Here is a 25,535-nt window from a genome sequence, read left to right on the forward strand (position 1 = left end):
TGTCCAATTGTGATGTATGTCTGACTGAACTGCTGGATGGATGAGTGACTGTGTGTGTGTGTGTGTGTAGATAGATAGATAGTAACTTTATTGATCCCGAGGGAAATTCAAGTTTCCAGCATCACAGTTCCATAGTGCAAAACGTGTTAGTAAAAAAGTTAGTAGTGCAAAGTACAAAGTACAAAAAAAATATACCAAATATAAAAATACAAGGAGATGAAGAAAACTGTTAAAACTGAATATAGTGCAGGGTAACAGCTGTGATGCACGACTATTAAAAAAGTGCAGAAGACACTGTTAAAAATTAGTATAAGTGTGTGTGAGAGAGAGAGGGGGTTGTTATTTAATTAGTCCAGAGATTAGTTGTAATCACAGATTACAACGACTGTTGTGGGAGAAAAAAATATGTATTTGCTGACAATTAAGTTTCCACATTGACTTTGTTTTTTCGATTGGTTCAACAAAGTTTAAAGGGAAGGTTTGGGCTCTGGATGGGATTAGATTCCTGCAACACAAACCCCTGATGTTTGTGCCTTACTAAACTGTCCAGTCACACCAGTTTGGCTGTGAAATCAGTCTTGTTTAGATGTATTCATTCGTAGACATATCCATACATTGATAATTATATATTCTGTCACTTCACTCTTGGTACATTTATATTTCTCAAATCAGTAATCTGGTTTCCCAACTTCAGGAGGAGGATGTGAAAGCCTTTGACCCATAGGTTCGGACAAAGTGTTGCCCCGCCCACCACCTCACCACCCGCGGTGCTAATTGGTTCCTTTGTCTGTCAATCAACTTCAGGTCACAAAGGTGTTGTTGACAGGTATGATGGTGATGGTGTCGCCAACAAGAGGACCACGGCGACTACTCCTCAGTCTATGTTCCGTGTGTAGTTGTTAGGGTTCAACGTGATGAAATGCTGCTGAGGTTTGGACTCAACGTTACCCCGGACAGCTACACCGGACCGCAGAGGACTGAGGCTGTAGCTTAGCATCCAGCGAGCCGAGCACAGAGAGAGGGAGCCATTGTTTGAGTTGTTGGCTAACATGGCAACGGAAGCTAACAGTAGCAGCGCCGGCTAGACGGGTCGTAGCAGAAGATACTGGTAAGCAGGGTTTGTTATTTAACAACATAACGTTAGCCAATGATTTAAAGTGAATTGTGAAACCCACGAGGTGTAAATACTGCTTTGTGTGAGCTCTCTCTGCTAACGTTAGACTTCTACCTCCATTCATCTCCGTTGCCAGGCAGCTAGCCAGCTAGTAGCTAATGGTAGCTAACGTTGACCTAGTTTACCTCTTCTAACGTTGCTGTGGTGGTGGTGTGGTTATTAACCACTGTGGGTTAATATCATAACCCAGAGGCAATCTGCATACCGGTATAGTGTCGCCTGTTACATGACAGACTAATCGTTTTCTCCAGATAACAGCCTGTTATGACAACAGTGAAGTCTCTGAATGGATACAGGCCTCTAACATTATAGAGACAGCTTCAGTGTTGTTCACCTGCTGTGTACTGTAATTGTGGGCATGAGTGGTTATTTGAGCTCCTTCCAGACCCCAGTAAAGTGGAAGATCTCAATTTAAAGGGTCAGTGTGTAATAGTCATAATACTCATTTTTAACAGTCTCTTCTGCACTATATTCACTTTTTTAATAGTCCTGTATCACAGCTGTTACCCTGCACTATATTCACTTTTAACTGTTTTCTTCATCTCCTTGTATTGTTATATCTGGTATATTTTTTTTGTACTTTGTACTTTGCACTACTAACCTTTTTACTAACATGTTTTGCACTATGGAACTGTGATGCTGGAAACTTGAATTTCCCTGGGATCAATAAAGTTACTATCTATCTATCTAATATGTGTTCTGGACAGCATCTTGTGGACAGCTGTACTCCAAAACACAAAGGGTCAAGATAATATATATAGCCTATATATTATTTTCATCAGTCCCAAACCAGAAAATGTGTAATGGTTCCAAGGAGAAAAACAGCAACATATATTCATTTGTTGTTTCTGCTTTTAAGTAATAATAATTTTATTTGTAGAGCACTTTTCAAGCCCAAAGCACAAACTGCTTTCCAAGGAAATTCACATCATATACAACAGAATACAATGAAACATAAATAATTAAATAAAAAACAATAGAATGGGAAAATAAAAAAACAAGCATACACCTATTCATGCAGTTACATATACATATATATATATATATATATATATATATATATATATATATATATATATATCAGCATACAAGCATACAAAAGACTATAATTCAGCTCATTGGAAAAGCCATTCTATAAAAGTGGGTCTTAAGACGAGATTTAAAAGTCGTGACAGAGTCTGCTGATCTGATGCTCATTGGAAGACTGTTCCAGAGTCGGGGAGCCAGTACTGCAAAAGCTCGATCACCTTTTCTTTCCAACCTGGTCTTTGGAACAGTTAAAAGACCCAGACTTGCAGACCTGAGGGGCCTGTTTGGACAGTACCGTGTGAGGAGCTCAGTTACATACTCCGGTGCCAGGTCATTCAGAGCTTTATATGTGATTAAAAGAGACTGGGAGCTAATGTAGTGAAACACAAAGGGACAAGATAATATATAGCCTATATATTATTTTCATCAGTCCCAAACCAGAAAAATGTGTAATCGTTCCATTGAGAACAACTGCAACATATATTCATTTGTTGTTTCTGCTTTTAAGTGATAGTAGAAGGCCATGTACACATAGTGTCATGGGTTATATGACATAACATTATTTCAGATGTTGAATTCAACTTGTCTCCTCTTTTTAATGAAAGCATGATTGGAGTAACCTGCCTCTCATACAGACTGTAAGATGTTGGTGAGTCAAGTGACAAGAGGTGATCTGTCAAAGGCTGCGCGGTCAGGCACAGGACACTTCATACCACTGATGGGCTTATGTAACACACCTGATCCTCTTGAATTTTGGCCAGGGACTTAAATGCTGCTCTGAATTTTTCATGAGAGGGTTGCACATGTCGGTTGCCACTGATACATGCCCTTGTTCTAAAGGAATTGCTCCTCAATTTAAAACATATTACAAGACAGTTTCAGTCTTGCAGACAGTTTTTAATTACATACATGAGCATGTTTTTGTCTGTTAACACTGGTCCATCCGGCTTGTGCATAACTCAATTGTTATGTTCATTCATTATGTGAATATCCCCCACAGTTGTGCAGTGTTTCCCTTATATAAAATTGTGTGACCCACTTGAGTATATTTTCCCCCACCCAAAGACATATTGGTCTGCACAAAAATCCAGTTGAATATATGGATTGATTGAAAAGTCTGTCATAATGGTGCATTCATGTACAATCAAAAATTACTTGGCTGGGGGCGGCTGTGGCTCAGAGGTAGAGCGGGTCGCCCACCAATCGGAAGGTTGGCGGTTTGATCCTTGGCTCCTACAGTCACATGTCGGTGTCCTTGAGCAAGATACTTAACCCCAAATTGTTCCCGAAGGCTGTGCCATCATGATCATAATGATTATTTGGATTAGATCCTGATGGGCAGGTTGGCACCTTGTATGGCAGCCTCTGCCATCAGTGTGTGAATGTGTGTGTGAATGGGTGAATGCTGACATGTAGTGTAAAGCGCTTTGAGTGGTCGGAAGACTAGAAAGGCGCTATATAAATGCCAAGTCCATTATTAGAGGTTAGGTTTTGAATGCTATGTGAATACTGAGCCGACTTGCAAATATCATATTTCAGAGCGTAGACTATCACAAATAAATTCTTGAAGCGTCTTAAAGTATATTTAAGACGTATAGTATATTTAAGAAGTATTAAAGTATATTTAAGACGCTGGATTGCAGGAGCAGGGAATGGTTAAACTAATGAAACCTTCTAAAAAGCTGTGATAATCATACAGTGCTTTTGTTTCTACTCACAGCTGTGGTCCTCCTGCATGATGTGTGACGGTCGTGAGGCTAGTGAGCAGTGCCTGTCCCCCTCTCCTTCATCTTGGGCCAGCCTTCCCATTTAACCACATCTCCGAAGTCTTTCCCCCCAACCTGCCAAGATGACCGACAGGAAGGAGCCACCCTTCTTTAATGATGACAGTGTGGGAGCTTTTCACTATAAGCTCCCTTTCTATGACACTATGGAGCTCTTCATAGAGACCCTGACCGGGACCTGTTTTGAGCTGCGCGTGTTGCCCTTTGAAGCTGTCATTTCAGTCAAGGCAAAGATCCAGAGGCTGGAAGGTACAAAACACACAAATGTGTAGTTTGCATGTTTTAGTCTGCTGTTAAGGACTACTGTCCATACTTTATAAGTCAGGATATTGCACTGAATGAATCATTAAGCTGTATCAATTATTTGATAGGGAAGATGAGAAGTCATTTGTTTGACTATTTTGAATGGTCTATTCAGTCTCCTTAGGTGTGCTGCTCTCTGTATAACTGCTGTGTGGAGTCAGTTTTGCACAACTGTATCTTCTTAAAGTTTTTTTATTGTTTGTGCTGTTGACTTGGATCATCAGGGCTGCTTACCACTTAGTGAAGAACACCTGGGGAAGAAAAACAATATACAAAAAAAGAAATTGGTTGAACACTCATGGTTACACTCTAAGTTTAGAGCACTTACACTTATTGTCACTCTACACCTTGATCAGTGTTGAGTAGAGCTGTCAGTTTTTAATTGTAATTCTAAATATTGTGTGTTGGTAAAAGTTTAATCTTCAATCTACGTATAATGGTTTGTCCTAATGTAAAATGCAGTGTATAAGTGCCACAGGCCGTGCCTTTATTACCAGCAGTGGGTGCTCGTAAAATGCACTGTCGCTCTGACCCGTTGCATGCATTGCTATTGTTGTTCTCCTCGTTTATACAAAATGGAGGAAACTAGTGAGCCATGCTGAATTACAACACCAAACCATCTTAGAAGACATGCAAAATTGTGGAAAAGGGTCAGGCTGTTTGCTGACTTTGTAAAATGCAACTGCCTTATAATATTACTACAACAAATCTATGGACTCACAAGGTCCGTTGTACACTGTAGTTAGGGTCAGGCTATGTGGTTGTGTTGGCATTCATCTGATTCATTCATTATCTGTTAGTTCTCCTTTATTCATTTATTTTGACCTTGGTTGTCTTCTAAGGTTGCTTTTTTTTGCAGATCAATATGACCTTTCATGTCTGCATTCTTTCAGTTTTGGTCAGAAAGGCCTCTCTGTGCTCTGTGCGTGAGGAGGTGGGTCAGCCTAGCCGAGTGTGTTTGTGATGGAGAAAACCTCTCAGCAATGAAAGAACCACTGCTCACTCACTAACATTGGCTTACCTCCAGCGCTGGGTCAGCGAGTTCACTCATTGTGGGCACAGAGAGCTTCCTGACTATGCATACACTCCATCTCATTTCAAGGAGTAGCTCTGGAGAGCCTTTGTATTCATTAGGCTGCCATCCCTCAACTGGAGTCTTATTTTTTTGGTCTCATTTGCAATAATATTAGATACAATGTGTAGACATATAGTTTAGTAGTCCAACCCACCTCATGTATTTGACAGTTTTAGTTGTAAGATGAGAAGTCTTCATGGTTTAACATTTTTAAATGAATGCTATTTTAGTTAACAATGCATCTGTTCTGGGATTTAACCTTTTTCTGCAATGACATAGTTCTGTCTTTAGGGGGCAGACATGAATCATCTTCAGTGGTGTATGGATGCTTCTGTTGGCAGCATTCCCATCTTGCCTGTCTGTCAGATTGGTTAACTTAGTCTATGAAATATGAACAGGTCCTTGTCAACTTTGCTTGTTTTCTCTCTTCTTCCCTCTCTCTGACTGTCTATAAAGGTATCCCTGTTGCCCAGCAACACCTTATCTGGAACAATCTGGAGCTGGATGATGAACACTGTCTACATGACTATGGGTAAATCTATTCCTGCCGACCCTTTCTGTCTTTCAGAGCACTGACACCCGGGCAAAATCATGCAGACAACAAGGCTTGTTAGACCAATTACTAGCAATATGTTTAAAAACAGCCTGTGTACATTTAGAGTCATTTGCATTTGCACTTTAAAAGCCTTCCTGCTGCGGCGGTGACTCAGCCTTAATTCAGTTCAACATATCGCAAATGAGCCAGAGATGTAGAGGCGGATGAGACAAGTGACATGCTGGTCATATTTAGAGAGCTTGCCCCTCCACTCCTGTCAGTTTATGAGATGCAGACCTCCCCCTCCACTGCTCTTCTGGCTGCAGATGGTGGTATTGTTATGAGTACTTGTCACTTAATTTTCCACATGAACAGCCTCTGGTGAGATCTTGCTAGGCTCGCCTATCACACTGCAGCATGCTTTTGAAGTTTTAGAAGCAGAGGGGTAGAGTAGGCAATGAAACATCTGCTCATCAGAAACAAATGTTCCAGTGTAATTCCCAGTAGTGCACTTAAGTTCATCTGGAAATCATCCTGACGCTTGGAGTGCTGTTTACTTTATATCAGAGCATCTCGCCTCTGCCTCAGAAGGAAAGCATTTAACCCTAAAAGTAAATATACCGCCTACTGTTATTTCCTTCTCTCCCATTACAATTACATAGGCTACACTGGGGAATGGGTTACAATACTCTTCACTTATTCTGCTGTGTTGATCATCAGTCTGTTTGTGTTTGCAGCATTGCAGAGGGCTGCACTTTGAAACTGGTCTTAGCTATGAGGGGAGGCCCAATTAACACCAGGAGAGGTAAGAAAAAGACCAAAGAACTATGCATTCACATGACAGCTGGACATCTGTAGTTTTAAGGCCGACACACCAAGCCGATGGTCGTCCGCTGGATAGTTTGATGCCGTCGGTGAGCGTCCCATTGGCCTAGTTTTTTCGATGTGTCTCGCACCGTCAGAGTTTTTTGACCAAATTTAGCATGTTGAAACAGTGGCGGCACCCGTCGGCGAGAGAAATCACTCTGATTGGCTGTTCAGCTTAAACAAATCAGTGCACGAGAAGAGAAACGGAAGTGAGGAAAGCAAGCCAACAAGTAAAGTCAAGAGGAAAAACACAGAGGGCTCTTCTCATTTTTCATCTTTATTTCATCTGATCGTCGCAATACACAGATATTTTCACGACACAAGCCAAGTGGTGAGTGAGAGTGGTGTGAAAATGGTCGGCAAACGCCGCTGTGTTTCATGTACGTATCATGACAACGGCTTGTATATCCGCAGTCCTCGGCCTTCCGGTTTCCCTTTTTGAATGACGAACACGGTGTGGAGAGTTATTTTATCTTACGCAGGCGCAGAACGAATGTGCTAACTGTCTGTCGGCTGTAGTCTTTGCCGTGTGTTTAGGTGCAACTTGTCGGCCATAACAAATGCGACACAACAGGCTGGCTTCGTTGCCACTATATCTCTGATGTCGGGTTGGTGTGTCCCCAGCTTTACATTATATCAAAAAAAAAATGTTCAAAGTAAATTCCCTAACACATTAGGGAATTTAAATATACTGTTTTCCTGTTGTAACCACAGAACCCCCTCTTTTCTTTTGTCAGTAACCATGGAGGATCCTATCAAAGAGGTGACTGACCTGATGGAGAGCACAAAGGAGGAGGGGTGGGAGAAAAGCCTGTCCAACAAGCAGGTTACATTTGTGGTCTATCGTGAAAACGACCAGCTAAACTTCTTCCGAGTGGTCGACAGGGGAGATGGCACCCTGACCCCTCTCTCTGAATCTCTGAGGTATATTATCTCTGGGATATTGTCATAATATTCTTGTTGTTTTGATGCACAGTTATTATATCATTATATTATCTGTCCAAATACTGAACCTATGCATATAAAAGGAATAGGGCCAGGGGTTTGCACAGGTTGGACTGCATTAAACAGACTGCATTAAACATACAGTAACATCAGGAATATAAACAGAGACTATTATTGCATTCGGTTCTGAGTATTAAGAATGGCGCAAGGAAAAAAGAGGCACAAATGAGGAACAAACAGGATAAATGAGTAGAATTATCTAATTATACAGCCAGTGTGGAGTCGAGTACTTAACATTGATTATTCAGTGGTAGCTGTGGCAGCTGAGTTCAGTGAGCAGGGCCACCGAAGAGACTGCCGACAGCTTCGTTAGATCACTAATAGGAAGAGTGTTTTTGCCTCTCATATTATCCAGTGGTGGCTCGGTGTACAACGTGTTTGCAGAGGAGGAGGAGGAGGATGGAGAGAGTTCTGCAGCTGCACAGCAGAGCCTTGAGAACTCCATCACCATGAACAAGATGAAGCTACTCAAAGCCAAGCTGGAGGACATGAACCTCAACAAGAAGGTTGGAAACTACTGGAATTACAGAAACCTATTAAAATTAAACTGCCTATCAGAGAGTGCATATGTGGCCTCCACACATTATTTATGTTAACACCATTTCAAATGTCGACATGCTAAAACAGGCATTGTCCCTTTTCTGTGAAATCTATTCTTCAAGCAGTTTTTTTTTCATTTACATATATACATGTTTATTTCTTATAAATAAAATAATGAAACCAAACTATGTTGAATATTGCCATCATATAGAATCCTGCTTAATCCTAGACCAAAAATAGTAGCCTGCAACCATTTTGCATAATGCAGATGTACTGCACCAAACACTAATTTGCATGTGTTTGAGAGGGTAGAGCTTTTCATTACATTCAACTATACTGGTCCTTTTAAAGATTTTTAATGCTTATAATTAATTTATACAAGCAGCTTAAATCAAGTGATGAGATAACCACTAGGATTTTATAATTTTACAGACTGGGGTAAATACTAAAAAATGTACAGCACATTTGAGAGGGTATAATCTGACTGTGTCTCTGTCTGTATCTCTGTCCTCCAGCCCAAGAAGTCGGCAAAGGTAAAACCACGGCCCCCTCTCGGCTCACATCCCTGCGGTGGCTCTCTAGGACCTTCCAGCACGCGACACCATCATCGCCTCTTTCGTTCGCTCCCCCAGATCAACCAGCCTTGGCAGTCAAATGCTCAACTACCTCCAATCGCAGACCACGAATCCATAGACCCATCCCCGCCCTCTGCTGCTGCAACCTCTACCCACTTTTCTATCCCCAGACGCCCCCCTCCCTCTTTCTCCTCGCCTTCTTGTTATATGCTTCAGGAGGAGGAGCCGTGGGAGACATGCCCACCATTTGCAAAGATCCGGCCCCCTCCCAAAGTGTCCCGGTTGGACATTGGCAGCACCAGGTTGATGAGGGACTGTGTGTACCCTCAGCTCCCGCCGCTGTGTATCAGGGGGCCACCTGAACCCACCTTTGACCCAGCTGAGTCTGCAGGGGAGGCAATCGGGCTGAGTTTGTTAGAGGAAGCTGCTGGGCTGGTGGTGCCAGCACAACCTGGAGCTCCATTTGGGGAACTGTTAGACCCTCTGAGTCTGGATGTGTGCACCCAGCCAGAGGGACGTCGCCGGTCCCTCGAGATTGGGGCTCAGCGCCAGTTGCCGCTCTCCCCCTCCCCAATCAGTACCTGGACACTTGGGACAAGTGATACTCTCACCAGCAGAGGTGATAGGACACAGCTCGGCACACCATTTCACATCAGCCCCCCCTCTCCATTGCCCGTCTCCACCTCACCATCCACTTCTAGCAGACCGCTGCCTCAGGCTTTTGATTCCACTCTCTCCTGTTTACAGCCCAACCTTCAAGCACAATCCTCAGCACAAGTGAAGCCAGGCAGCACCTCCCCCCACCCTTCCACCACCTCGCATCCGCCACGCCTTCGTGGTGTTAAAGTAGAGTCGCCTGGCAAGAGGCCAGAGCTTATATCCAAGAGGGAAGCAAGAGGCATCACTAAGATGGCCAACCAAGCCTGGAAGGAGCCGCTGGGGTCCCTGAACAACTCTGAACTCTTGGCTTCTCTCTCCACAAGGGCTCCAGACAGCAGCAACAGCAGGGACGGCCTTGGAGAGAGTCTGGGGCTCGCACTGGCATTGCCCCCTGCCACTGCCTCAGGACCGGGCAGCCTTGGCTCCAGGTTGCCATCCATCCCAACTAACAGGCTCCTTCAGGATGATCTGATGAGACAAATGTCACCGTTGCACCGAGCAGCAGCCTCTTACATGGTGAGTACAGTGTGGTGTCAGTGTTTGCTGCTCAGATTGTGTTTGTGGAATAGTTTTTAATCCTCAATTTGTCTTTTATTCTTCTGAGAATTTCAGTGTTTTTGTAAATTTTCAACAATGTATTTTGTAAATTGTTCTCACTTAAATTTGAGTCCATATGCTCATCCCAACCCACAAAGGTAGCAGGTGCCTAAAAGGAGCGTAGGAGTGGGTGGTGTGAAATTATTTTTGCTATAATTGTCACAGCAATGTCTTGATATGACAATCACTGAATTGTTGAGGAAGATCTCAATCAGGTTCATCGTAGTGATTCAGATTGCTTAGTTATTTTTTTAGTTGATCAGAATAGATCAAAAACTGCATACATTGTTCTGTCAAGCATTTGAGATGTCATGCTGTGACAAAGATCCAACTGATCAGTCATTTAGAAAATTGTCGGCCATGACATCATGAGTTTTGCCACCAGATGGGGTGATAATAGTATCTTCCAGCCTAGAGCAAAGCACACAATATAATGATAAAAAAAACAAGAAAATACCCACACATTGCTTCTCAGTTGAAATATTTCATTAAAATGCTGTAGTTGTAGTAAGGTTCAATCAATACAATGTGAAATTTAATACATCAAAATGTATCATATTTGCAGCATCCCACATAAGCAAAAGCCACTGCCTTATAAATAAGTTAAATGCACAAGGAAACATGCAATATTAGTCATGATTGATGGAAAACAGCTGAACTATAAGAAAACAGAGGTACGGTCTATCCAAATAATCTTTGAGTCCATCTTGTAATGATCTCCCCTTATGTTAGGAACATCAGTTCTCTCAATACCATATCAGTTGTATCAGTGTTTGTTTGTCTCTTTGAACTGCTGCTTAAAACTTGAACACGTGTATAATTCAAAGTATATACGCCTCACATTTTGATGTGTGGTTCATTCCTAGTGATGCTGTTCATACTTTTTATTACATCATTAAGATTTTTCTCAAGAAATAGCACTGCAATACTTATTATACTTATTGATTTGCTCATGTTGCTGTTGTTTTCTCAGGCCACCAACACTCTCGCATCAGCTGGGGGAGTCATGACTTCATTCGGGAGAATAGGTAATCACCTTTATGTTTTCATCAAGTCCCAAGCAAAGAAAGTGTTGCATTGCGGTGGTGTGATTGCACATTTCAGTTGTGGACTTTATAGGCATCTGTTGTACCAGAGTGCATTGCAGCCAAACGGTTCTGAAACCAAGATGCAATTTTTGAGAGCTGCAGTCGCATACAGAGAGGATGCTGTTATGTGAAAGCCTTCAGCGCATGTTGTGTGAGCGCTACAACAAAGCACTGCAAGGGTTTTAAATATTCATTATTGCTACAACTGCAGAAGCAGCCCAAACAACAGAAGGCGCCGAGCCTACACACAAGCACACTGATATGCACAGACTATTCACAGAGAATAGGGATAAATATACAACAAGTAGGGAGTTGGGGTACTCCTATTTTCGTATTTTACTGGACATAAGTGTTTTTCTTACAGGCTGAGAATTGATTGATGGTTGTCAAAGAATCGGCTGCAAACAGCATTCAACGACCCAACTAATGACTCCGCATGAATGTCTTTTAAATCAGTCTCAAATTTCAACTGCATTTTCACGGAGTTGTGAGAGGAATAAATAATATTATCTACCGAACTTATTTAGGTATTTGAGTGGGCTTCTAAAAAACTTTCCATCTATCACAGACACTAAGTATGGTGACTGATGCTCACTCCTCCATGAATCGTTCAAAAAACAGTAATTTACTCCTCAAAAGATTAACAGCTTCTGGTCTTTTTTGGGGGTTGCCTTTACGGGCTTTACACACCTACACTTTAGTGTTTCTCTCGTTCTTCCACGTAGAAGAATGAAAGAAACACTCATATATTTTCTTACGTCTGGACTCTGAAGAGGCCATTCAAGGACCGTCAGACTTAAATCCACTCTTGTTATTGTCCTGACCATGATGTTATAGTTGTTGTGCTAAAAAGTGAATCATCCCTCCTCTGAGATTGGGTGTGCTCTCGACTATTTTTTAAGGGTCTGTCTATATTCAACATCATTCATGTGTTCCTCAGTCAGGATATATTCCACTTCAGTCTGATAAGAGACATCTTCATAATGATGATGCTCGATGCTCTACCTCCATGCTTTCCTGCAGGGATGTGCTTGCCAGTTGTAAGCTGTGGATATACTGTACTATCATTTGGCATTCAGTGCACAAGACTAGAGAGAGTCTTTTCACTCATACTTTGAGTTCTTGAGTACAATTTTACACGTTGTTTTAGTGATTTCTCTATGATAAGCAAAAGAAAGGAGTCGCATCTAAACTCAATCTGGTCATAACAATCTGAATGCACACAGTATGTAAATGAGGCATTTATGTATTTTGGTTTTGTTGCTAAGAATGGGGGCTCACTTTGTTGCCATTGTGTAATGTGTAGAAACAATTGGGACGTCCCTAACTGCTCTGCAAAATCTAATTGGTAACGCTTTATTTTACAAGTCTGTAATTTCCTAATAATTTCCCAGAGGTTTCCTGGAAGGAATTGTATAATTTGTTACTAATTATAGGGAAAACAGAGACAGTGTTCAGTTGGATATAATTTCCAGTTGTAAAGACATGGGAAATTATTTACTTGGGTTTATTTCAAGGAAATGTTTTCCTAGAATAATTACTACCTTGTGCTTCTTTCAAGGAAACTTTCTTGGAATTTCTTAAGAAAGTCCACACCTGTAAGAGAAACCACATTTTGATTGGTCTGTGATGCAGATCTATTGTTCTCCAGGTACACCAGCTTTGACAAACATCTCATTGTGCTTCATTATAACTTTGGAAACTTTTCCTCTGTCATCAGTGACTGAACTTCGGCAAAACAAGCAAAACACAGTCAGGAGTTTCAATGAAAATATCAACACTGACAGCAAGTGACACCAGCTGAGATACTTTAAGTTACAAAAAAAAAATATACCTTTGTTTCTCTCGGTGCACCATCTCCCTACAGTGCAGCAAAGAAAACTTGGTTATTTGGGACAACCCTTAATTAAAGGTAATCAAATTCAAGTTGGGTCTACTAAACAAGAGAATGTGGAAAATGTGCCTGGGTCTCAATATATTTGAACCCACTGTATGTCTGCATGGCAGCAGATTAAAGTGCACAAAACAAATAAAAATCCAATCCCACGCCCAGCTGCTTGACAGCGAGCTCTCTGTACCTTCATCACAGAGCTGTCAGTTTTATCTGTATGTTGCCGTATCCCCACGGCTCACAAACCCTGCTGAGCTGCATGCTTCCACAGACACGATTACCACGGGTACAAGCTGACATAAACCGGTGTTCCCTGACTTAGGAAATTAACAGTTTGTTTTCTGACATATTTTCTGAAATTGCAACAGGGTAATGGTTCATATGGCAAAGCCTGAAAATGTCCTGAAACCAAACAATTATCTGCACCATTTCAAGAATAGCAGTATCACAGCTGCATTTACTACTGTTTACATCTAGTTTAATTGACTACAGTTATTATAAAATGCACACTTGTGCACACTTTATCATTATAGACCAAGCTTGAAATTAATTGTCAGAACTACCAAAGAAACCCTAGATAAAAAGACCTGAATGTGACAGTGTGAACACTGTTTGAGGGATTATTTTCTGGCACTTTATTCCTGAGGGTATCAGGTGACATTAAGCAGACATAATGAATGATATATAAAAAAGCACTCAGTGAAACTGTAATATGATAGAAACTTAGACAGAACAAAGAAAAATGGTGAAGACTGACAGGTTTTTAGAAATGAGCAGTGAGACTTAAAAGCATATTGCACTTCTGGCCACACTCCAGTGGTTGATTTCCCAGCAGGTGTTTTGCCTTTTGACAGCAGGTGAAAACGGCTGCTTTGACATCATTGCTGGGGTTCGGTAAGAAGTACAACATGACTGAAAAGTACTGAGAAGTGCAATTTTCCTCCCTTAGATGATTCTGTGTTGCTCTAACCTTTTGAGGCTTCATGATTACTGTGATGGATCCTAGCTTGAGTAAATGTGCAGTCTGTGAAATGTTAAAGAAAGCACAAATTAAAGCTAAAGTTGTAAAATGATCCTGATATCTCCAGTTATGCTGTGTGCAGACATCAGGGACATTTGAAATCATTCACAGAAGAGAGACAAGCTACGTGATTGGGCTGTGTGTAGATTAATACAAACTTTTTCACCACACGATCAGTTATTCCACACCAGCTCCTGTAAAGCAAATAATAAAAAATGTTTCCCTCTATTTTCAGGCACTCCAACATACCACCTACCTCCAGTCAAGGCTCCCACAGGCAGCAAGAAGAAGAGCTCAAAGCATTGCTTCCTCTGTGGCAAGAAGACTGGCCTGGCCACCAGCTACGAGTGCAGGTACAAGAGCCTCCAGCATTTCCACCTGCACTCACTCACCCACTCGCTGCTCGACTCTAAATCAAATCTCCCCCTATTTGTCATTCTTGTCCTTGAAGCACTCGTTTAAGTAGAAAGTGGTCTTTTCCTAGTTCATCATTTTGTCTCTGGGCCATCTCTCCAGTGAAAACACGTCTCTGTTCACTGCTTGTTCTGTCACAAGTTATTAGCATTATCAAAGTTTCTCCCTACGACATCAATCTAGATCACTTCCCTCTCTCGGGGCTTGTCCGGGGCGTACACCCTCAATCTGATGCAACAGTGTGTAACGTAGAACTCCCGACTGTGTTCAAAAGACTAACTGATGCCTCTGTGATTAAAGGAGTAATGTCATTTACTCAATATTAGTGCTCATAAATGAAACAGATTACAGATAGTAAGTAGTAGAAATAGCGTCGCTCTTTTCACTAATGGACTGGCACAAATAGAGAGATAAAAGCACATAAAGGAGGCTTTTAGTCTAAGATAACATGCAGGAGATGGAGTAATGCTGTGTTCACACTACGAGCGACACAGCAATAGGCAACAAGTCCTTTTCAATGGAAGCAGATAACATGAAGCTAGAAACTGCGTGACGGGCGTGGCACGCTACAAATCAAAGTTGAGCTGGTTTCAATTGTTTTCAGCGCTCCAATGAAGCGGTGAAACATCAACCAATCATATGTTTTTGTTTCACCCTGTTCCATTCCATCTTTAAAAAAAATGCCGTTAGCCAGTTCCCAGTGCTTTGTAACGACATAACTACGAGCAACACTTCAATGGCGACTCGACAATGTAGCTGGCAACGCGTGGCAGTTTTGTTGCTTTTGTTGCTCGTAGTGTGAACATACTGTAGCTTAAGGAGGGAGTAATGTGACTCTCCATTCATACTCGGCAGAATAGCCTGATGATTGAGCAGATGATATTTTTCTGAGGGAGAAACAGAATGTTTTTAGTTGCTGACTGCGAGGTCTCTTTACATACTGTAAATATATAAAGTAGGGCTGTCAACTGGTAAAAATATTTGATCACAATTAATCGCATGGTTGTCCATAGTTAATCACGATTAATCGCAAATTAATTCCAAATTTTGTATCTGTTCAGAATGTACCATAAAGAGAGATTTGTCAAGTATTTAACACTCACTACATTTGGGTATTTTACACACAAATGTATGTATATATTTTTCATTGGAAATCAATTAACAACACAAAACAATGACAAATATTGTCCAGAAACCCTCACAGGTACTGCATTTAGGCCCAACAGGCAACCGCAGCTGTCGGTGTGTCAGTGTGCTGACTTGACTATGACTTGCCCCAAAACTGCATGTGATTATCATAAAGTGGGCATGTCTGTAAAGGGGAGACTCGTGGGTACCCATAGAACCCATTTTCAGGTCAAGGGACCCCTTTGAAAATGGCCATGACCGTTTTTCCTCGCCAACATTTAGCGCAAGTTTGGAGCGACAAGCTAGTATGACATGGTTGGTACCAATGTGTTCCTTCGGTTGTGTAGTTTCATAAGATACCACTTTCTTCACTTCACTTCTAGCTTTAAAACTGAGCCTGCTACAACCTAAAAATTGCAAGATGCGTTAAAGAAATTAGTGGCGTTAAAACAAATTTGCATTTTTTTTTTTCTTTGTCAGTCCTAATATAAAGTATTGCTTCCAGATCTTTACCAAAATATCCATTTTATTTAAATCTTTCAGGTGTGGTCACAACTTCTGTGCCACCCATCGCTACGCAGAGACACACGACTGCACTTATGACTACAAGAGTGCCGGACGGAGATTTCTGCAGGACACCAACCCGCTCATCAGTGCTCCCAAGCTGCCTAAGATCTAGACCCGACAACCCTCGCCTCTCATAGGGGACGACCTGAAGAACTACAGGTTAAACTGACTGAATGGAAGAGATTCTGCAAAGTCATTTCTAGCAGAAAGAAGGAACTTATTCACCACTGTGTGCTTTTTTTTTTATCAGCCAAGTTTGCTTAAAATTGAAATAAGATATTCTGTAAAGCCAAGTGTGAACAAACAAGAGTAGACTGAAATGGCAAAGAACTGATTATCACTTCTTGACAATGTGAAGATGTTTATCCTTTTTATCCGTTACCTTGTTGTTTTTCCATTGCGTGAAAACAAAAAAAAAGAAACTGTGCTTGTATGTAGGTAGTTTTTGCTAAATATATCTGCTGCACGTTCAAACATATCTATTTTTAGTTTTGTCAGCCTTTTTCTTTTTCTTTTTCTTTTTTTTTTCAAAAGATAGGACCGCTGGTGACTTTTCATTCGACAAGTCTTCAACAGATGCACTTTAGAACTATCATATTTATACGTTTGACTTTCCTTATTGTGGGCGGGGGGATACTTAAATTTCTGTGTTTGTCTTATGAAGTGTTTGTTTTTGTCATCCAGATTTTTATATTCTTCACCTCTAAACGTCTTTCTTACATCGGCACATACATACCGACATCACTAATGAAATCTTTCTTAAAAGAGAACACCCACTTATTGATGAAATACTTCATATTTATTAATGATTAGTACTTATTTAAATTCAAGGTTGGTTTTAAAATAGTAAGTATGCAATGTGTGTAGGTGTGAATGTCAGTGGTAATGTGTAATCCTATCAAGTAAACTATTAGGATTGGGGTGGGGGTGGGGGTGGGGGGGTGCTTATATGGTATTTATGATGTGTCTACAAGTAAGGTGGTTGCCATAAAAAAAAAAAATCTTTTGTAAGTTTTTTATTGCTCAGCTGTTGCAAAAACTTTAAATTCTGTTATAGTATCTAAAGGGGTTTGATCTAATAAAGTTTCTTTCCATACAAACTGTACATCACTGACTCATGTGTTTAGATCCAACCCCTGTCTAATAATTTTTCCAATTGACTGATTATTTCTTTTACAGATAGTCCTGCTGTCCTCATTTCCTTGCAGTGTCCTCAAGTCCTGCTTCAGTTCTTCATTATTTGCACATTGAATGTTTGATCCTTCCTGCTTCTCACCTTTTAATAGTTCTGATATAACTGTGAAGTAGATGAGAAACTGTTTGTGTTTGGTATCACTGACTAATTCTTGTCACTTAAGTACCCTGTCGTCCTGACGCAGACCTAGTTCCTTAGCAACAAGCCGAAATTATTTCTGCCCCTGTTGAACATTACACTCTGATTTCTAGATAAAGTTAGGACAAATATAGTTGAGGACAACATCTTCCTTCATTAGCACTGTGTCACTATCTCAAGATAAACTTGTGACCCTCTTACTGGGCTACTATCTGCTCTTTTCTATTCCTCAGCAAGTTGTGTGTTATAAGTACCACAACAAGTTAAAGGTGCAGTGTGTAGGATTTGGCGGCATCTAGCGGCAGTGTTGCAGATTGCAACAAGCTGAAACTTCTCCTGTGTGCTAAGCATGTAGGAGAGCTACAGAGGCCAACACGAAAACACGAATGGCCCCCTCTGGAGCCAGTGTTTGGTTTGTCCTTCCTGGGCTACTGTAAAAGCATGGCAGCCGGCTCTTTGAAGAGAGGAGGTATGTAGATATAAATGGCTCATTCTGAGGTAATAAAGCCACAACAATTCTTATTTCCAGGTGATTGTACAATAAAGAAAACGTATTATATTCCATTTCTGCCGATATATTTCCCCCAAAATGTTACACACTGTTCCTTTAATACCCTTGTTTAAAAAAATATCCCTGACGAAAAACAAAAGTGGTCAAACCTTTCAGATCTGGTTCTGATAGGACTGTCCACAGATGGATTGATCCCACTCGGCCTTCTGCCACTGGTTCACATTTTCAAATGCAATGTCTGCATTATAATTTTGCCAAGGAGAGCACTTTAAAAGTTTTTCTTTATGCACACATACAAACTAATGAGTGCAGTGCAGATAATGTTGCAATGAGTAAATATGAGAACACATTGTATAATCAAAAACACAAATATGTTCTCTTTCTTTGCTGGTGAGTCACGGAGTAGAAAGGTTCAATTGAAAAGTGGCGGCGCTCCTCATTATATACTTTGCTTTCACTTTGGATGCTGTTCCCGTGCAACAGACAAACCCTGACCTAAGTCACGTCTCAGTGTTTTTATCTTCACTTTCCTCCTCCATGTTGTCTGGCTTTGATCCAAGATAATTGGGCTGTGCAGCATATACAGCTGAAACACTGCTTAGTCTCTCCTGGCAAATAAATGCACCTCAACATTGAGAGGGCATCTTTTTTTAAAAAAGGAGTGAGTTTATAGACATCTTCCGATGAATGCAGCAGCAAGAAGTAACACGCAGAGTTTATTACGTAAAGTTTCTGTCAATTTGAAAGATTTTTTTTTTGACAGAATTTGTCATGTGGCCTACTGAAAGTGGTGACTATACTGTATATAGAAAATACATTTTTAGAATAATGAACATTGTAAAAGTAAATTTACGAGACACTGCGAATACTCCAGAGCCACTTGGTGGCCCTAGCCTCCATACACTAAAGCCTAGCTACTCCATGGACCATCACACACCAATACCTTTCAGTTCAGTTTGCCAATACTCATGACCAAATACCTGCAAAACTAATGACATTTCCCTCGACCTCAGCTGTACTTTGTGTTCAATGTTTATTGGCAAATTTAACATGCACACATCTTAAACTAAGATGGTGAACATTTCACCAGCTAAACATCAGCATGTTAGCATTGTCATTGTGAGCATGTCAGCAAGCTGATGTTAACATTTTGTTAAAAGCACCGCTGTGCCCAAGTACAGCCTCACAGAGCCGCTAGCATGACTGAATGGTTTTTCTTTTGTCCACAAGATTATAGGAGCTTATTTTAGATAATGTTTGCAACAGTATGTATGATCCCGGATGGTGAACTTTGTGCTCATCATGGTTGAATGAGTGAATGAAAGAGTGAGTGACCCGAAATTGTGACTATTCTGGACTCTGCACCACGCAGAAAAACACGGAAGACACATTTTTTGTGCTACTGTAACAAACCCACTGCAAAGATCTGCAGATCCAATATTTGGCAAACCAGTCTCAACAAAGGGCAAAAGAACAACACAGGGAAAGTTTAAAAGCTTATTTTATTATCTATTATAAACACAAAAACACTAAAATCCAGGGGAAATCACTTGTCTCGTGGCAGTACTAATTAAGGGAGGAAGGGAAAGCAGTCAGTTTCCGACTATAGAAGAGAGGGGGGTAAACAGTCTGGCTTCAAGGGTCAGCTGCGCCACAGGTTGGTTGCTTCCTCTGTCCATTAACTTTCAAACATTACTTGATGGCAGTCTTCTGAGCCACACCATGGCCTAGGCTGGCAACACACTTCAGCCTCAAGGAAACCCAACTCCGCCTTCAGGCAACGGCGTTTGAAGCTGACCCTGCACACGGAGAAAACAAGGAGAATGAGACAGCAATATCTGCTGCATGTGACTTAAGTAGACTACAGAGTGGAGGCACACTCGGGCACACCCGAATCAACACATATTTTAACAGAGACAAAGGGAGGAAGGGAGTTTGAAAGACATGGGTGTTTACAAGTGCGGGAGGGGGCATTAAGAGAGATTTGGAGACTAAAAGTCAGAATTGGCCTGTCTCGGCTTCTGCTGCATCACGTTTGACCATTGTTTTCTAAATCTGTGTCTTGTGTGTCACCAAACTTTATGGAAGTGCGATACTAAATCTCTCTTTCAAAGGTGGATTCTTTTCATTCTTATAACAGTGGGATATATACTGTACTATTTGATTTGGTTTCCTTCAGCTGTTTCTTCTGTGGATCAGTCCTCCAACTGTTCCTTGTGCAGTGTGTCACGTAACAAACCAAATGCCTATTTTCTACTTTCTGTTTCAGGATTATTCAGCTTGCCTCTTGCAACTCTGCCAAGTTCTCCAAGTCTATATTTTCCACAGACCGAGAAACAATGCTTTTTTTCTCTTCTTCTAAACATGGCTTTTAGGAGAAGAAATCCAGCTCAGTGAGGCTGGCAGTGGACTACTGAATGCCAACATGTGTACAGGACTGGAAAGGATTTAAAAAATGTATGATACATTGTAGGTTAATGATTACCATTTAATAGTATTCCATTAGGGCAACTGAACTGTGCACTTCCTGGACATGTTTACAGTTGCTTTTGTGTGATTTTGGCCTCTAAAATCCATAAAAACAGCATTTAGTTAAATAATGTCCAATATAGGCTTACAGACTAAGATTTGTGGTGCTGTAATCAGAATCTGCCGTCATTAATAACCACTAGACTACCAGTATTTCATGATTAAAAAAGAGCAACCTCTTAACTCTGAGGTTTGCATGCTCTGGAATAATGAGGAACAGTGATCACAAGTTGAAACTAACCCACAGGAATGTGACAAACAGAAAGTAACCAGTAGTTTGGTGGTGTAGGAGTTATTTATTTATTATAGTATTTACTTGTTGTTTTACTAATAATAAGTTGTATTGTTTGTTTTTATTCTAGATGTTTATTCTATATGTTTATTTAGATTTGATTTCTGATAGCGTTTTCATTTTTATAAAAAGTAAAAGGGTGTCAACGCTGCTGAGTCATGTATGCACAAGGCTAGGGATAGAATCGAGCACTACCAGTCTGACAGGTTCAAGCAGGAAGGACTGGCGCTAGGAAAATCTGAACACTTTGTAAACAGAAGGTAATATTTTACCACCCCCCACCCTCCTCATTTCCGATCTCACCTACTGACAGGCTCACTGACCTCATGGGACGAACTCATCTTCTTATACCCGTCTGCCTACTCCCCATTTGTCTTTCACCCATTACCCCTTTCTTCTACTCTGTATCTCTTTCTGCTTCCTCTTTCTTATGAACCTTATCTCGTACACTAGTTAGGACTTGGCATGAGGGCACCCTGCTTTTCTGCAGCCAGTCCTCCACACATCCTGCTCTTATCTGTTCAGGATAAATTCTTGTTTATTGGCCTTTCTGGTAGGTATGGGTACACCATTCAAGCTCAGTGTAAATGACTACATGTAAGTATCTCTCTGTGGTTGCTTCCCCCTTTTTGTTAAAAGTATTTAGATTTCTAAAGTCCTGTAAATGTGGTGAAAAGGCTGTTTTAGTATGACCAAGGCAGCTGTGTTTCACATGCCTGCTTCTCTGCACATTCACCACAACAAACCACATCCTAATCTTTCCATGCCAAGCAGCAAGACAGCCTGTAGCCTGTATCTCTCTGACGCAGAGACACATGCATGACAATTTGGCAGACTCACTTCTGAGGTGCCCACTTTGTCCAGACAGAGCACAGAGGCTCCGTTGTCCCACCCCAAGGACGAGTGGCGGACTGTGCATCAGTAATAAGCTCAAACACAATGTCAGGTTTCACGGAGATAGAGCCGAGGCTTTGAGTCAACAGAGGATACATTCCCTGGTTTAATGAGTGAGCCTCTCCCTACATGCTCCACTGAGTGAGGAGGAGCTCTTTTGGTGTAGTTACAGTAGCTGGTGTGATTCACTAGAGTCACACACTACACTGCAGCCCATTCATAATCTGAATAATGACCATTGTATCAGAATATATTAATACAGTCTGACTGGATTGGAGCTGGAGTTGTTTTCTATAGGCTAATAAATCTATTATGTAGTCTAATTCCATAAAATCTACTGAAAGAAATGTCTATAATAATGAATTATAAAATAGTAAAATAAATGTATCACCATCACATCATCATCATCATCTTTAAAGGAATAGCTGGACATTTTGGTAAATACACATTCACTTTCTGGAAGAGAGTTAGCTTAGCATAAAGACTGGAAACAGCTAGCCTAGCTCTGTCTAAAGGTAATAAGGTAAAAAGGTCATTAATTAACATATCATATGCATATGTTATATGTTTAATCAGTCCAAAAACGAATGTATAAAAATGACAATTTGGGGTTATGGGCTGGACTACTTCTTGGCCAGCACCATATATGGTCCTGACGAGCAACTTCCTGGAGTCTCCATTGGTTGCCTGGCAACTGCTCAGAGCCAAATAGTCCTACACAAAGAGGGGAAATAATTAAAGCTTCAGTAGGCAGTATATTTTTGGCATTATTGGCCAGAAATTCCATAATAACCTTTCAGCATATTGTAATTCAAGTGTTCTGAGAGATATCTAGACATCTGCACCTCCTCATGGCTCTGTTTTCAGGCTTTAGAAAATCCATCCCGTGACGGGAGACTTTGACCAATCACAGGTCATTTCAGAGAGCGTTCCTATTGGCTGTGCTCCGGTCATGTGACCGGAACATGTCACCAGATTTCACAATGGTGACGGCGTCACAAACTTTCTAATTTTACAGCTAAACCGTGCACTACAAGATGATTCTGAAAACATTTGAGGTGAGAAATAGGCATCAACGTAACAGAATATTGATTCATCTTTGATCAGCGCTGCCTAATTTGACCGTTTGGTCGGAGTTCGCGAGTGATTGACAGCCGGCTCTCACAGACAGCAGCTGGACAGCAGACCTCAGATCAGCTCTGACTGCTTGTTTTTTTCCGGTCTGTGAAATCTTGCAGATGCCGTTAGGAGCACCATGATGTTTTTCAGGTTACCTGTTTCATGTACTACTGTCACGATATAGTGACCATTTTATAAAAATAACTTTTTTTAATCATATTTGCTCCAATCTCGCCTACTTCAGTTTTAAGTAAGTAAATAGTTATATAGTATGCATATTCATAATATTTTTTTGTTCAACACAGGCCATTTCGGTACACACATTAAAGTTATGAAAATAGAATAGAAATACTTTTCTTTTACTTTTGTACTTAACTTATGAATGAACTCAAAGCTTAACTGGAGTCGTTATGGTAGTGGACTCATTACAGTCCGAAATGGCGGAGAGTAGGTCTGCTGCTGGCGTTAATTGACTTTCACTTGTTAGCAATATAAAACTGAGACTTGTCATTTTTACACTTTGTTTTTTGTATGAATTAAACAAACAATGGCATGCTAATAATTACTACACTAGAGGTGCTAGTAGGTATATAGGCCTATATGATGCTACCTCTGGGCAGAGTCAGGCTAGCTGAGCTGAGCTAACGAGCTGCTCGTTAACACACACCTCAGGCAGACATGTAGCAACATTAGCATCCATCTGGAGTCGGGTTTCATGTCCACCTGATGAATGTAAGTCCAATATTCACACTTCTTTTAGCTACATGTTGGTTTCTAGGAGCTCCTGAGGGACATATCTGTCTCTTTAGCTGCTATATGCTGCACTATGTTCATTTTCCACCAGCTAATGCTAATGCCAACGGACAAATAGCATATAACTTATCCTTTATTTGGTTTTACTCAGACATTTACATAAACATACTTATTCATTAGATACAAATAAGAAGTGAACCAACTTTTGCACTTTTTACAATGAAATTATAAAACACACAAATAGAAACACTGGGTGCTTTTCATGTGAAATAAGATCAAATAAATCATCATAATAATAATAATAAAAAATTACATTTAGAAAAAAAAACAAAGAATTAAACAAAAGAAGGTAAGAAGGTTGGTTTACTGAGCTATTTAATTTGTTGTTGTTGCTGAAAACAGCTGCCTGCTTGAAATGTGGTTGTAAAGAGTGTTGATACTGAAGTAAAACAGTATATTTAACTGCAGTTGGATGATTGCTGCACTTGGTAGATCACTTACACACCAACAAACTGACAATAACCGGATATTTTCAGGTGGAATTTCATTCATTCTTACTGTGCAATATCATTTTCCACTTTTGCAATTTAGTTAATAGTCTGTTTATTGTCAATACTGTATATTCTGCTCCTATTTTTATTCTTCCTTCTATTTAAATGGTTCATATTTTGTTACACTTTGTTTAGCTCTTTTTTTGTACTGTGTTAGCTGATGCATCTTGTTTTTTGCACTATCCCCTTTGCTGCTGTACACTGCAGATATCCCCCACTGCGGGACTAATAAAGGAATATCTTATCTTATCTTATCTTATCTTATGATGCTCTGTGGGTCAGCAACACTTTTAGTCTATAATGTTACTATACATTTCCCCTTGGGGACAATAAAGTGTATCTATGGAGGTAAGCCTATGTATTTGTTTCACAGAGTAAATAATAGAAACATATTGATTAGTGGAGTTTTAAAGTACCTACATTGTATCATATATCTTATACTGTATATTTTCTTAATGTTTATGTTCTTAATATGCCTTGTACAAAGTCTTTCTTATATATGTACGTTCATACCTGATATGTATATGTTCTTAATTCAAGATTCAAGATTCAAGATTCACCTTATTGTCATGTCACTGGGTATTTGCATACACAGAAGGAAACGAAATATTGTTTCTCCCAGCTCCCATCAGTGCATTAAAAAGGATAGAATAAATAAGTATTAAAATTAACATACCTAAAAATAACGATAGAAGAATAAAATAAGTTAGCGTTTCAGACAAAATTCATACAATTGGCAGTTATACACCCAATTTGCAGTCGTGTTTAGCAGCAGAGAAAAGTGCATTTATGTCCATAGTAAAGTGCTGTTTTGTATTACTGTTCCAAAAATTGTCTTTGACATGTGACTAGCTTTAAAAACTATATATATATACAGCGGGTAAAATAAGTATTGAACACGTCACAATTTTTCTCAGTAAATATATTTCCAAAGGTGCTATTGACATGAAATTTTCACCAGATGTTGGTAACAACCCAAGTAATCTATACATACAAAGAAACCAAAACAAACAAGTTCAGAAATTAAGTTATGTGTAATAATGTGAAATGACACAGGGAAAAAGTATTGAACACATGAAAAAAGGGAGGTGCAAAAAGGCATGGAAAGCCAAGACAACAGTTGAAATCTATCAGTAATTAGAAAGCAATCCGACCCCTTGTCAGTGCAAATTAATATCAGCTGGTTCAATCCCAACTGATGGCCTATAAAAAGGTGTCTCATTACCAAGGTGTCACACAAGAAACATCTCATGATGGGTAAAAGCAAAGAGCTCTCTCAAGACCTTCGCAACCTTATTGT

At 40.3% G+C, this 25,535-nt stretch overlaps 1 protein-coding gene across 1 annotated transcript; it reads left to right on the plus strand.

Annotated features, from left to right (window-relative positions):
- The first annotated feature begins 819 nt into the window (after window positions 1-819).
- zfand4 (zinc finger, AN1-type domain 4) lies at window positions 820-17,353 on the plus strand. The gene is made up of 10 exons (XM_074645846.1): window positions 820-1,108; window positions 3,924-4,236; window positions 5,822-5,897; window positions 6,638-6,705; window positions 7,505-7,691; window positions 8,128-8,278; window positions 8,828-10,063; window positions 11,118-11,172; window positions 14,380-14,497; window positions 16,230-17,353. The coding sequence occupies exons 2-10, from the start codon at window positions 4,053-4,055 to the stop codon at window positions 16,363-16,365; spliced, it is 2,211 nt and encodes a 736-aa protein (XP_074501947.1). The 5' UTR covers window positions 820-1,108; window positions 3,924-4,052; the 3' UTR covers window positions 16,366-17,353.
- The last annotated feature ends 8,182 nt before the right edge of the window (window positions 17,354-25,535 follow it).

The sequence above is a fragment of the Sebastes fasciatus genome, chromosome 9 (assembly GCF_043250625.1).
Source record: "Sebastes fasciatus isolate fSebFas1 chromosome 9, fSebFas1.pri, whole genome shotgun sequence".
In the NCBI taxonomy this organism is placed as follows: Eukaryota; Metazoa; Chordata; class Actinopteri; order Perciformes; family Sebastidae; genus Sebastes; species Sebastes fasciatus.